The following is a 13,677-nucleotide window of genomic DNA, read 5'->3' as shown; positions in this document are numbered from 1 at the left end:
GGACATTATAAAAACACTTATCATATAAACATGACTGTTTGTTTGTTTGTTTGTTTTAGTTTAGAGATTAAGCCCAGGTCTCCTGCACAGTTGGGCAAGTAAAAAGCTATAATCCTAGCCACACTGTATATTTTTCTTCACAGCAAAATATCAAAACTCAACAAAACAAAACAAAACAAAAAAACCAAACCCACCAACCACCTCAACTAGAACAGGTAAGTTTCTTCCAGGCCAGCGACATATTGCAACAGCTCTTCCCCAACTCAAGGCATCTCTGGCTCCCTCCCCAGGGTGCAGACCGCTGAGTGCTCTGGTTTCCCTGACTTGGGAAATGTGAGAGGCAGGGTGCTGCTACAGGAGGAACCATGGGACATTATTAACCAGTAAAGATCCCCGTTTCCTGTCCAGAATCTGAGCATGGCTCCTTCCCAGAATACCTTCCAGAGGCCTCCAGTATACTGTCTACTCACCAGGGCATAGATGCAGATGCCTGGGTTCAGATCCCAGCCCCACCTTGAGCCAGTTTCCCTAAATTCTCCACCCTATTTTCTTGCCTGGAGAAGAGGGTTCATGGAAGGGTGAACTGCGAGATTGTGGAAAGTCTCTAGGCCGATGGTTCTCGAGCTGTGGGTCGAGACCCCCCCAGGTTCGCATAGTAGATATATATGTTATAATTCATAACAGTGGTGAAATTACTGTTTTGAAGTAGCAATGGGATTATTTTATGGTTGGGGATCACTGGAACTGTATTAAAGGATCAAAGCATTAGGAAGGTGGAGAACCACTGCTCTAGGTCTAATCTTTTCACACTGTGAAATGATGTTATAATCTGCAATGTTCATAAACAAGACCTATGCAATATGGTCCCAAAGTGTTTTAAAAAATTGTAAAACAATAAAAGCCCTCATGTTTTAGGGCTGAAGGGATGGCTCAGCTGTTAAGAGCACTGGCAGAGAACCCCAGCTCGGTTCCCAGCACCACATGGCTGCTTACAACCATCTGTAACTCCATTTCTAGAGAATCCAGTGCCTGCTTCTGACCTCCAAGGACACCAGGCATGCTCTTAGGATGCTTACAGATGTGAACAGAATATTCATGCACATAAAATTAAAATTCAATGAAGCTTTTAAAGATGCCACGTTTTAAGTGACCCTGTGGTTTTCTGTTGTTCTTGGCTCTCTGTGGCCTGCATTCTGCAGGTTGGACATTCCTGCGTATTGGCCCAGATGGAACCCTGAGCTTAGTAAATACCCATGAGCTGAAGATGGCTATTCTTGCAGTTTCCTTTCTCCAGACTCCCATTCACACAGAGTTCCTTGCTCCCTTAACTACCTCATAGGTTTTATTGTGAGCCCAGGTTTCAGCTGGCCTCAGCTCGTGTTCCTTCTGCCTTGCCTCTTCAAGCATCAAGACTGCAGATGTCCCACCCCAGCTGGCTGACCGGGGCGCTTCTGAGAACCATTAGGCTGTGAGCTACAAAACCTCTACATCTTTAGTTTCGCCTCTGGTTTTGAATTCATGGGCATGCTCCAGCTGACTGAACTTTCTGGATTTTTGTACTCTATTATGTTATTCTTATTGACTCATGTTTTTAAAATGATGTCATTGCCGGGCAGTGATGGCACACGCCTTTAATCCCAGCACTTGGGAGGCAGAGGCAGGCAGATTTCTGAGTCCGAGGCCAGCCTGGTCTACAAAGTGAGTTCCAGGACAGCCAGGACTACACAGAGAAACCCTGTCTCGAAAAGCCAAAAAAATTAAAAATAAATAAATAAATAAATAAATATAAATAAATAAAATGATGCCATTAAGAAACAAAAACAACCAAAACCTAAAATGACTTATCTCAAGTGGAAAATTCATGTTATGCTTAAATATGTTAATTTCCTCTGATTAGACAGTGAAGTGAAATAAACCCATAAGCTAAAGTTAAGAGAGTTAGTTCCTTCTGTCTACCCACGGTGCTGGGCCCTGTCTGGGGAAGCCACACCCACAATATGTCCTCATCATCACGAGCCAAGCCCAGCCACAGCATGGTAGGTGGGAACAACATGGAGAGGTCTGCTCAGCAGGCCAAGCCTCCCTACCTTTGGTGTCTTCGTCCTCAATGGTGGTGTTGGTGCTCTCAGAAGATTCCTGCCAAAGAGAAGAGGCAGGCGGTGAGGAGGGCCTGGCTGCCAGAGGGGCTGGGTTAGGTTGGCGACCTGGCTGCCTGGTGATTCGCTGGGCTCTGTGGCCTCCCAGGCTCTGCCGTCCAAATGCTTCATACAAACCCTGTCAGACCCTCCAGCCTGAGGATACCCAGCTAAGCAGGCAGCCGGGGCAGGGCCGCTATAAAGCAGAACCTGTAAGGAGATCCCTGGCCTCTCTGGAGGTGTGGGGATTAAGAGGGGCTTTGGGGTCCTTTCTGCTCAAGGGGCAAAGAAGGGGGGGTACAGAAGAGCAGAAAGACACCATGGAAGCCACAGAATGGGAGAGGAAATAACACACACTGGCAGGAAAAGAAGAAAGAGAGAGGCAGGCCCAGTGTGAGAGAGGGCGGGCTTTTCAGAGGGGAGAAAAACCGCGCAATGGAGACAGCCATGAAACCAGAAGAGGGACATGGGCCACCGTGTCACCCCTGACACACTCTAGACAGAGGCATGGCTGGGGTTCCTCTGCTGGAGTGGCCCTGCACAAGCTCAAGGAGCCTCCCTGTCTGCTGCTTTGGCCAAACCGAGCCCCACCCTAGCAGCAAACAGCACAAACCAAGCCCTGAGATGAGCTCCTGAGCAGAGGAGGGGTGGGAGAAGCAAGAAGCCAAGGACTGGACTTGGTTCAAATCCACCTTTGGACTGGAGGAAGGCCTTGGATCTGCTGTTGGCCTGCTGGTCTGGGCCATGGAGTTGGAGGTGTCAACAAAAACACGCAAACAACACACACACACACAACACACATATTGTCACACGATGCACACATACCACGCATGCCCTGAGCACACTCTCCCCCGCCCTGGGTTCCTGTGCGGTCTGCAGGAGGGAGGCAGGAGCGAGGGAGCAAGGGTCTGAGGCCCAGCATTTACCCGTGTTTGGGAGACGGCAGACACTCACCATTAACTGAACGCTGGAACTGGACTTTCTTTTCTGGAAAAACAAGGAGAAGAGATGGGACAGGAAAAGACACAGCGTGAAAACGGCAGGGAGGTCAGGAAAGAGGATGGGCCTCGGGGCCATCCCCTGTGGTCCTTTCTGGTCAGCAACACCTAGCCTGGGATTTTCTGGGTCCTCAAAGGCCTGTACCTGGCTCTACCGATCTAAGCTCTGAGTTCAAGGCCAAGCTTGCCTTCCACTAGGGCTGTCTGCCATCCCTCACTCTAATAGGAAAGTTTGTCTTGAATCTTAGATGCTGGCTGCCTGGTCCTTTGAGGGGACAGCGGGGTGCTCAGACCAAGATGAGCCCCACACTTCCCATGGTTTTTCTACTAAACAGACCCCACTCCTGGGCACACTGTCACTTGGGAAGTTTGTCTTTTTATTTTTGTTCCTTGTGAAACCCAAGGCCATAGGAATGCCAGACAAGCGCTCTGTTACGGAATCCTGTACAGGAAGAAGAGCAAGTCCCCTCTGAGGACTTTGAGAAGTCTTTCCAGAATATTCTCAGGTGACCCTGTGGGCACCTGGGCAATCCCGTTTGTGTTCACGACTTCTCGGCAACTGTGCTATTTGGCTCTCCTTTATGCTCATAGAGAAACGGAGGCACAGCCAGAAGTCTGGCGCCTGAGCCTGGTAGCCCTGACAGCTGGCCTAGTCTAGGCTTTGCGGACTATACTGTTCTTGTGTTAACTATGGGGTCCTAGGAAGGGGAGGGAGGCAGTGTAGGCTGCTTCTCCTTCACTCAGTCCTCAGAGCCAAGCATCTTGAAGATTTGCTCCTAGGTAGAATACAGGTCCTGAGTGACACTTACATCCAGAGAAGGCAGATGGCAGCCCTGAGAGGGGTGGCCATCTTCACAGACTCCTTTAAGAGAGCCGTGCTGAAGGGAAACAAAGGTGCTGAGGACAAAGCTCTTTCTTCTGCCCAGAACCTCAAAAGCTCCTCAGACGCTCCTCAAAAGCTCGTGCTGTCTTAGACACCCTTCCTTTTGAGAGCCAGAAGCCCCATGCCTACTACCTCATGAAAAGAGTAAAGGAGTGACTTAAGGTCTCTCTTTAAAAGGTCTCTCCAGTGTAGGCCTGCGCTACAATAAGTGCTGGGTATTCCTTGAGAGGCTCAGGTTAGATTTGGGGCTTCCTGCTTTTATATTCCAGTAAATATCTGTATGCTAATGTGTGCCCTTTAACCAGGGCCCCCACACGCAGGGCAATATACCTCACCGGAGCTCTCTATCTCATGTGTTCATGGGGCATGAATGCCCACCTGCCCAGGTGGCTAGGTAGTGTGGCTTCATCACAAAGCATGACATATGCTCCTTTCTTCCTCTCTTTCTCTCTTCCTCTCGTCCTCTCTCCCTCTCCTCCTCTCCTCTGTGCTGGCCTCCCTCCATGGCTGCTGCAGCTTAGCCAGACAGCGTGTAGGGAAAGGAGACAGGCCGACACGATACAGCTCAGCCGTCAGCAGAAACCTGAGGAGACCCACACAGGGCCGAAAGGTTCCAGGCGGGACATGGAGAGGGAACACAGGGCAGAGACTGACTGCATCAGATTCGGACGCACAGTGACAGGATGGGACATGGGGGAGAGGTGGACAACGGCACGGATGGGACACCAACAGGGCAGTGAGTGGGGTGAGGGGGCGGGAGTAGTGGGCTCCTATGGAAACCAAGCCTAGAGGAGGCCAGGGCTGGACACTCCTCCGTGGGGACAGAGACTCTGTCTCCTAGAATGACAAATGAGGGTGACGGTTATCCCGCCTGACCAGCACTTGAGAGTTGGGGTGAGAGTGGTGGCAGAGTTGCTTCTCCTAGAACCTTAGAGCTGGCTCTGAGGTCAACAAGGGTTTCAGAAAGGAATCACAGTCTGTCTTTGCCCTGAAAAGCCTGCAAAGGCCCAAGAAGTATGAGAGCGAGCTCCGGTCAACCTGGCCCCGAGGCACTTCCCTCAGTAACAGAACAGACTGCACAGCCTCTCCGGCCAAGCTCCACATGGAGCGATTTGTCTCTCGGCACACAACTGTAGAGATTGTGTGGAGAGAGCACAGACTGCCCCTTAAGTTGGGGTGTGTCTGTAGGATGCAGCTCCCAGAGGCCTCTCTGGTGAGACCACCTCATCAGACTTTATAAACAACTCTGTGCTCTCCTGGTAGAGATAGCAGGACTAACCCCTGGGAAGACGCATCCGTGAGGTTCCGAGTCAACCCCATGGCTTTTGGATTTGAGGATTCAAATGTAGAACCGTTACCTTCCGAGCCCTGCTATCTTCTCTGCTCCATGGAGCAACAAGTTCCCCAAGTCCTAAGCCGGCCTCAAGCACTCTTCCCTCCCCCACGTCCAGGAAAGGAAGGAGGCTGAGCTCGGAAGAGACGACTAGGCTGGGAACAACCTTTGAGTTTCTCTTGGGCCACATCTAGGCCACCCTGAGAAGTCACTTAGGGCATGCCCTGCCTTGAAGGAAGCAGTTACATTTTGTCCAGCTGTGCTTGCTAGAAATCACCCTGGTAACTAGCAGAGAGTACCATGTGAGCAGAGAGTACCAAAGTTAAGCAGTTCTTAACCTTGGCCAATGCTCCCTTCTGCCTCTGTCCAAGGGCGGCTAGATCTGGAGTTTGAGCCTTTGCTCCAGCCCAACATGAGCCTCTCCTGACCCCAAGCCCGATGGCCCTTCAACACTTTGCCAGGCCCAGTGTGAGCTCTTCAATAGTCTGCCAGGGCCAATCCAGACCAGGATACCCCAACTCAGCAGCTATACATCGTCCCAGCCTCTTTAAACCTGCAGACCCCCATCTGGTACCTCCCTCTAGCACCTGTTTGAAATTGTGGACAAAAGTTGACTCAAGGACACTCAGACAGCAGAACAGGGTCTACCATAAGATGTCTGTTAATTCTGGGGACAAATGTGTTAACTTTTCATCTGAGGTTTCCAAGTGTTTCCTTGAGCCTGCTTTGTTTTCGAGAGAAAACAAAAGGCCAACACGCAAAACAGGAAAGATATTCCTGATCCAATGGCTTCCCGTGCACGTGAGCACTGTTCACACTCTCAACATGTGTTAGCCCAGCTGGTCCTCACAGCCATCCAAGGAGGAGGGAGAGAAGGAGGCACAGCCCCAGGACTTGAACCAGCCATGCCCCAGGTGTCAGTGACCCACCCCATTCTTTGACCCTGCATGATGATTCTGGCATGGAGTTATTGAGACTGAAATACTTGCAGGAAACCCAGGACCTTGAGAACTGGGTCTTCCTCTTTCTACATCTCTCAACTCCAGGAACCTCTCCAGAATATTTGGGTCTAAAGAGTTCATTTTGAAAAGCATTGATTTTTTTTTTTTTTTTTTTTGTCTAATAACCAAATAATGATGTATAGCCTTAATGGTAGGGACACATTCCTGAGAAATGTGTCATGAGGTTATTACGTTATGTCACTCTGTAGGTGTCTTTATGCCTGTGTAAACTGTGTCATTGTATCACTCTCTAGCACCTTATAGATTATGTCATTATACAGGTGCCTTAGGCCACAGGATATCTCTAGTGCTCCTAGGCTCCAAATCCACACAGCATGCTACTATACCAAATACAGATGGCATCTGGTAAGTGCTATGCATCCAAACAAATCTAAGCATGTCCAAGTATGGCAAGGACCTGCGTGGCATAGTGGTACGCATCTGTAAATCCAGCCCGCTGGAGGCTAGACCAGGAAGATGGGGAGTTTGAAGCTTGCTTGGGCTGTATGGTGAGATTCTATCTTTAAAAAGGCAAGGAAAGGAGAAAGTTGGGGGAAAGGCACAGTAAAACTGCTAGGCTGGGGGCTGGCGAGATGGCTCAGCGGGTAAGAGCACTGACTGCTCTACCGAAGGTCCTGAGTTCGGATCCCAGCAACCACACGGTGGCTCACAACCACCCGTAATGAGATCTGACGCCCTCTTCTGGTGTATCTAAAGACAGCTACAGTGAATTATGCTGGAGCGAGCAGGGCAGGAGTGAGCGGGGCCGGCAGAGGTCCTGAGTCCAATTCCCAGCAGCCACACACATGATGGCTCACAGCCATCTGTACATCTACAGTGTACACATACACATAAAATAAAAAAAATAAATCTTTAAAAAAAAAAAAAAACTGCTAGGCAATAGGAACTTCCCAACTCCACTGTAGTACTTAAGGATCACCATTACATCTAAGGTCTGTCGCTGACCGAGCATCATTACACAGCCTGTATCATTACACAGCCTGTAGCCACGGCCTTCAAGCACACACAATGAGACAGGAGAACGGTCAGATTGGAGAGAAGGATTGCTTTTCTGAGGAGCTGTGTTTTCAGAGCTGAAATCTCGGAAACTGTCACCAAGTCCACATCCCACCAAGTCCACATCCCACCTGAGGCACCTAAGGGAACCTAAGGTGGGAAAGGGGGATGGGCAGAAGGGAAGGAAGCCCAATTCTGGCCTGAGATTCCCCAGCCCAGATTCTCCCCCATGCAGTCCCAGGCAGCCCATAGCCATTCTAAACAAAGCTGTGCAGCCCCCAGCACACACCGCATGGCCACGCAGGCCACTCAGGACCTCACACCTCTAACGTCCTGGTGGGTGGGTACAGAGTCCAGAGTAAGGCAGTCTCCGGGGGGAGTGAGACCCCCTCCCCCACGAGGCAGTCAGGTAGCAGAGGAGGAGAGGGCTGCAGAGAGCAGAGGGACTAGGCCCCAGAAAGCAGAGGGAGAAGTGAGGAAAAACAGGAAAGGGGGGGCAGAAAGTATGGAGAGAGGCAGCTTGGGCATCAGGGGTTGGCACAGGGGAACAGGCATTGGCGGAGAAGAGGGCCCTCTGGATCCCCCAAAGCCTGGTGAAATAAATGACTGCCCATTCTCCATGGGCCTTACAGGCTACAGTAGTGTATGCACAGGCCAGGGTCCATCCAGTTCCTCACACTTGGGCAGGAGGAGGTCACCTCAGCGACCATTTCTGTCCCCTTTGCACCTTTGCACTGTTTTCCAGCCCCACAGAGCCCCAGATCGGCCCTCCTCAAGATCTGCCCCCTCTCCTGTGCTCCGGGCAACCCAGGCCATCTGCCACCCCCAATCTGCTCCCAGCAAACTTGGTGAGAGGTGGGCACCGGAGCACAGACCAGATGATCTGGAGAGGGCTTAGCCCTGGACCTGACATATCACCATTGGTGAGGCCTGACAGCAGGTCTCTGCCAGAGTCAGGCCTGCTGGCTCCTGGGGACTTACCTTCACACCATCGTTCTTCTTGTTCCCTCCGCTCTTCCCTCCTGTGGAGGAGAGAAAGTAGAGGGTTAGCAACACCAGGCAAGGCACCAGGGCCCACAGCGTGAGGAAAAGCAGCATTTGCAGGCAGCAGAGCAGCCGGGGTGAGCGTAGTGGAGGGTGGACTGTCAGAACAGAGCTGGCTTGGCGACCAGTGAGAGACTTCCTCCTCCTTCCACGTGTCGTCTTCCACAGTCTACTCCCTCGTCAACAACCCACAGAGTGGGCCTGGAATCCCCAGTTCTCAGCAGCCTCGGGGAGAGCCCTGTGACTTTGGGGCCCAGAGAGGTGTCCAGCGTGTCCCGGGATGGACGGGTTGCTGTTTCAGCCTGGGGATTCCCTCTGGATCCCTGTCACCAATGCTGGTGGTGGCCAACTCAGAAGCCTGCAGCCTGACTGAGAGCTGGGCTCCCTGCCTTGGCCCCCACCTGCCCTGGCCCTCTCTAATTTTAGCCCCATGCTGCTGTTGAGGTCATGTGTCAGCCCTGCCTACTCACTCTGGACAGCTGCAGACTGCATTTTGCTGGTGACAAGAAGCAGATGTCCCCGGCTGGGGCCCACCCCTGCCAGAGCACTCACTCCCTGTCTTTCTTCTCAAGCAGTGTAGGCCTAACTAAGCTCAACCTCTGGAATCCCAGTGTGGGGCTGGCTGAGTCCCAGTGGTAGACAAAAACCCAGCCACACGGAAGCTTGCACCCTGCATTTCCCCCAACTCCCTCCTTTCCTGGCTGGAGTCCAGCAGTAGGCATGAGCCAGGAGGTAGCATGAATGCCCAGCCCTGCCCCGCCATGTTATCTGGACAGTTTAGACTTTTAAAACATGCCTTAAGTGAGACATGGCTCTATGAGAGGCTTAGCACAGCATTCAGGGTATATACAGTTGGTGCTCAATTAAAGCTATGATTAGTCCTTCTCCAGGAAGCCCTAAGAGGATGAACTGGGGATGGGGGTGGGAACACTGATGGTCCAGGGGCTCTGAGGGATGGGCTCCCAGATACCCCGGCTCTCAGTCTCTGTATAACTCCCCCCCTGTAACCTGTCAAAACTCCCAAGGGGTAGAGGTCATTTCGATGTGCCAAGCCTGAAAGGACTGGTGTCTGTCTCTCCAGATGGATCCAGAATGAACAGGAGGGGAGCGTGTTCAACCTTGGAGACTCTCGGTTCCAGTCCAGTGTTGTACAGGTTTGTGTCCAATGGAGCCAGACTCTGGTTTTCTGTTCAGAACGAGCCCAGACTGGCCCTGATTCACTGTGACCTTGCTCTGCTCTTCCTGCCTTCGTTTCCTGAATCTTGGGATTACAGCATGTGCGCACACTCGTGTTGCTGTTGGGTTTGGGTTTGTTGTTGTTTATTTGCTTGTTTGATTTTTGTTGTTTTGTTTTGTTTCTCTAAGCAAGGTTTTTCTGTATAGCCCTTGCTGTCCTGGGACTTCTTTTGTAGACCAGGCTAGCCTTGATTTTTATTTGTTATTGGAGACAAGCTTCGTGCATTTGGGGCAAGCACCCTACCATCTAAGCTACATCCCTGTCTCCCAGACTGATTCAAAAGATCCTAAAAATCTGGAGGGGAGGGATGGAGTTTTGTAAAATCCCTTGATTTTTTTTTTAAGTTGATGTGTCTGTCTTTGTGTGCACATGTGGGAGGTAATGTTGGATACCTTGATCATGCTTTTTATTTCTTATTTTATTTATTTATTTTTGAAAGGGTCTCACTATGTAGCTCTGGCTAGAACTTGCTCTGTAGAGCAGGCTGGCCTCAAACTCATAGATCCTCTTGCTGCTCTGCCTCCTGAGTGCTGGGATGGTGGCATATGCCACCAGGTCCTCCTTATGTTCCGAAGCAGGGTTTCTCACTAAGCCCGGGGTGAGATCAGTAAGATCTGTTAGACTACTGGTCAGCTAGCCCCGTCTCCCACTTGTTGGGGTTACAGGCAGGTACACAGAGATCTAGCTTTTCACAGGGGTGCTGGGGATCTGAATTCAGTTCCACATGCTTGCCCAGCAAGCCATTCCCTACAGAGCCATCTCCCCAGCTCCTAAATCTCCTGATTTTTAATGGTTACAAATCTATATTCCCCGGAGCTGGAATATGGCCAAGAGCACTGACTGCTCTTCTGGAGGTCCTGAGTTCAATTTCCAGCAACCACATGGACATCTGTAATGTGATCGGATGCCCTTTTCTGGTGGATTTGAAGACAGTTACAGTGAACTCATATAAACCAAATATATCTTTAAAAGAAAAAAGAAAAAGAAATCTATCCCCCAATTTTTTCTTTCATTTCTTCTCTCTCTCTTCTTCCTTTTTTGTATTGTAAGCCAAAGACAGGTCCAAAAATCCTTCTTTAAAAAGAAAGTAAGATTTATTTAGCTATTTATGTATGTTTGTGTGACTTTATGTATACCATACGTATACAGGACCCCATGGAGGCTAGAAGAGACCATTAGATCCTCTGGAATTGGAAGCAGTTGTAAGCCTCCATGTAAGTTCTGAGAATTAATCCTGAGTCATGTGTAAGAATAATAAATGCTTCTAACTGCTGAAGTTAGCATTCCCCCCCAAACAAACAAACAAACAAACAAACAAAGAACCACTTCTTACACCGCCCTGGCTTACAGAGCCATGGGCCCCCATTCTGTGGGCTTTGAGACTGGTTTTCCAGGGTGCTATAACTGTAAAACAACAAAAGAAACCAAGTAAACCCTTTGTCTGTGCTGCCTTCAGGGTTCAGTGTTGGCCAGGACCGTGTGTCAGGGGAGTTCAGTGTGGATGAAGCCCACATCTAAAGCTGGCCTTTCCCTTTCCAGCTGGTCATCAGATAGGTTGGACCTCCCAAGGGGGCCTAGGCCTACACCCTGCTCAGAAGTGACCCCTGGCTTCAGTGGGCCTGTGGTCAGTCTGTACAGCTATCTGAGCTGGCCTAGCCCAGGTACCAAGACCCCTTTAGTGAGCCCTGCCTCTTCCACTGTCTGCTCCACTGCCCTGTCAGTACCCAGGACTCTCCAGGGAGAGGCCTTAATCGGCACTGGCCTGTCACTAACCCATGTGCCAAGAGGAGTTGCTAAGCTCTGACAATAATCCCTTTCCCTCCGGTTTGGAGCTACATGCCTAAGTACTCGGGCTGTCCCTGCCTGGGAGTTTCCTGCCCTGGTCTGCTGGGTCACCCAGCTGATATAAAATCTCCAGCCGTGAGTTGGTCAGACCTGTGCTGAAGACAGGTTCTGCCTCCCTTGAGTTCTAGAACCATGGAGGAGACAAGACACAGGTTCCTATGTTTCTGTCAGCTCCACATGGAAAAAAAAAGGCGGGGATAGCCCTCATTACCTTGTAATGAGCCCACTTGAGCTGAAGCTAAGGGCCTGGAAGTTCCATCTCTAACATTAGTGCTCCCTGGGTCTGGCTCCTTCTTGCTGGACTAGACTCTAATACCTATCTTCCCCTCTAGCTGGCCTGGCCAAGAACCCCAGTGATGCTGTAGATTAGGGAGCCAGACTGAACCTGTAACTAGATGTTGGTTTGCTGGTTTTTGACTTTTCTTTTCTTTCTTCGTGCTGATTGTGGTGGGTGAGCTAAACCTAGATCATGCTGTCCTCTGCAACTCTGTCTCTGGGGACACCCAGCTCCCCAACAGTATAATGGCATCCAGCAGACCCGTGCAGGATGCACTGGGGACTCTAGCCCCACCACCTACCGGAGAAGTTCCTGGTGGCCAGCATAGTGGTGAGGATGGCTCCCTGCAACAGACAAGAGGGGCCCAAGAAGAGGCACAGGTGAGGGGAGGAGGGGAAGAGAAGGCAATGTGTCCTTCAGAGACAAGCCAAAGTCCCTCTCCCGCCCCTCCACTTGACCACATACCACCCTCTAGCCCAGAGCCCATCCACTCTCCCTGGAGAAGGTTGATTTGGCAGGCACAGCTCTTGAGACAGACATCATTAGGTCCCACGGCCCGGCCAAAACTAATGGACTCAAGACCACTCTGGCAGAGACTCTTAAAAGCTCCAGAAGTTTCCCTCTTGGGTTGGGAAGGCAGACAATACTTGTGCTGTTAGGCTCGGAGGAGCTGGCTCTAGACTCAGTCCTTCCCTCCATGGCCCCTGGACCAGACCAGGAAGATATTAACTTGGAGAAGCCCTCTCTGTTGGTGAAGGACTGGAAACCATTAGCCTGCTGGTCCTTGTGTTGTCTCATTAAGACCTGGTGCAGACCATCTCCAAATCTAACAGCCTCTCCCGTTGAGTCCCACACTTGAAAAGTTCCTCTGGGACACTTCCCACTGGGGTGAGTAGGAGATGCACTTCCCCTGACATTGAGCCAGACACCGCTAAGGCCTAGGTAGCCATCCCTGAGCTTCCTTTCCAGGTCTGGAAGCAGTGTATAAAGGGGGTTCCGGGTAAGCCAGGGCCTCTGCCCTCCGCCTCGGCCCTCATCTTCCTCATCAGGTGCACTGGCAGCTATCTATCATGATAGAGCCTTCCGGAGTGGAGGATCTCCTTAGGACCCACCTCAAAGCCACAGTGGCTTTCTGAGGCCTCCAACCTATCTCTGATGCATTCATCCATTCTTCCTCCATGCTCGGCAATGGGGTCTTTCTCTCAACAGCGGTTTCGGGTCTGGTCACATGTTGCCCCCCTCCTCCTGCCAAAGCTCTTTTAAGCCATTTGTGGTCCTTAGAAAGTAGGGCTCACACTCGCAGACATCTGTACCGGCCATCCTTCTGTCTGGAGAACACCTCCCCATTGTCCCTCTACACCTGCTTGTTGGGAAGAGTCAACTCAAATGCTGCTGCCTCCAGGAAAGCCACTTGAGATTCTTCCCAGAATCCTCCAGGCCAGGGAAGGCCATCACCCTGGTATGTTGTCCACCATCAGGCACGGTACTCACCATACCCCAGCAGAGTCCTGCTTGTCTGCCCTCTCAGCCAGAGTGCGGATGGAGTGGGTTGGGGTCAGATATGCTCTCACTTCCCTTAACCCCTTTGGTGGCCAGCATGCAAGAACCTCCAGTAAACATATGTGGAACAGATGAAAAAAAAAAAGCCCAGGGTTGCTAGGGAGAAAGACAGGTTACCTTCAGTTTCCTCCTGGCATTGAACTTCTTCAGGCAGTCCACGGTCTCCTGTCTGTGCATGCAGGAGGCCACAGTGGAGCGGTGCTGGAAAGAGAGGAAGAACTTGTGTGAGGGGAAGGCTGTAAGGCGACAGACCGACCCAGTATCATTCGAGCAGAAGTTGACAATATCTTAAGGAGGATGGTCCTTCATTCTGCTCTGTGGTGTAACGTGGTTAAGATCAGAGCACC

The 13,677-nt window shown here is 51.0% G+C and overlaps 1 protein-coding gene across 4 annotated transcripts in view; it reads right to left on the bottom strand.

The window, feature by feature from the left end:
* The window catches only part of Camk2a (calcium/calmodulin dependent protein kinase II alpha), a 64,181-nt gene that overhangs the window by 15,225 nt on the left and 35,279 nt on the right, over window positions 1-13,677 (bottom strand). For 2 of the 4 annotated variants that reach the window (XM_031365786.1, XM_031365789.1), the window contains 5 exons: window positions 13,448-13,531; window positions 12,072-12,114; window positions 8,349-8,389; window positions 3,090-3,122; window positions 2,088-2,136 (listed from right to left, as the gene is read on the bottom strand). In XM_031365786.1, coding sequence (XP_031221646.1) covers window positions 2,088-2,136; window positions 3,090-3,122; window positions 8,349-8,389; window positions 12,072-12,114; window positions 13,448-13,531 — 250 coding nt within the window. The remainder of the gene's footprint in view (window positions 1-2,087; window positions 2,137-3,089; window positions 3,123-8,348; window positions 8,390-12,071; window positions 12,115-13,447; window positions 13,532-13,677) is intronic. The other 2 variants (XM_031365788.1, XM_031365787.1) reach the window with 1 other exon arrangement.

The sequence above is a fragment of the Mastomys coucha genome, unplaced genomic scaffold (assembly GCF_008632895.1).
Source record: "Mastomys coucha isolate ucsf_1 unplaced genomic scaffold, UCSF_Mcou_1 pScaffold13, whole genome shotgun sequence".
NCBI lineage: Eukaryota > Metazoa > Chordata > Mammalia > Rodentia > Muridae > Mastomys > Mastomys coucha.
The sequence above is the reverse complement of the archived record's forward strand: the minus strand, read 5'-3'. Positions and strand labels throughout refer to the sequence as shown.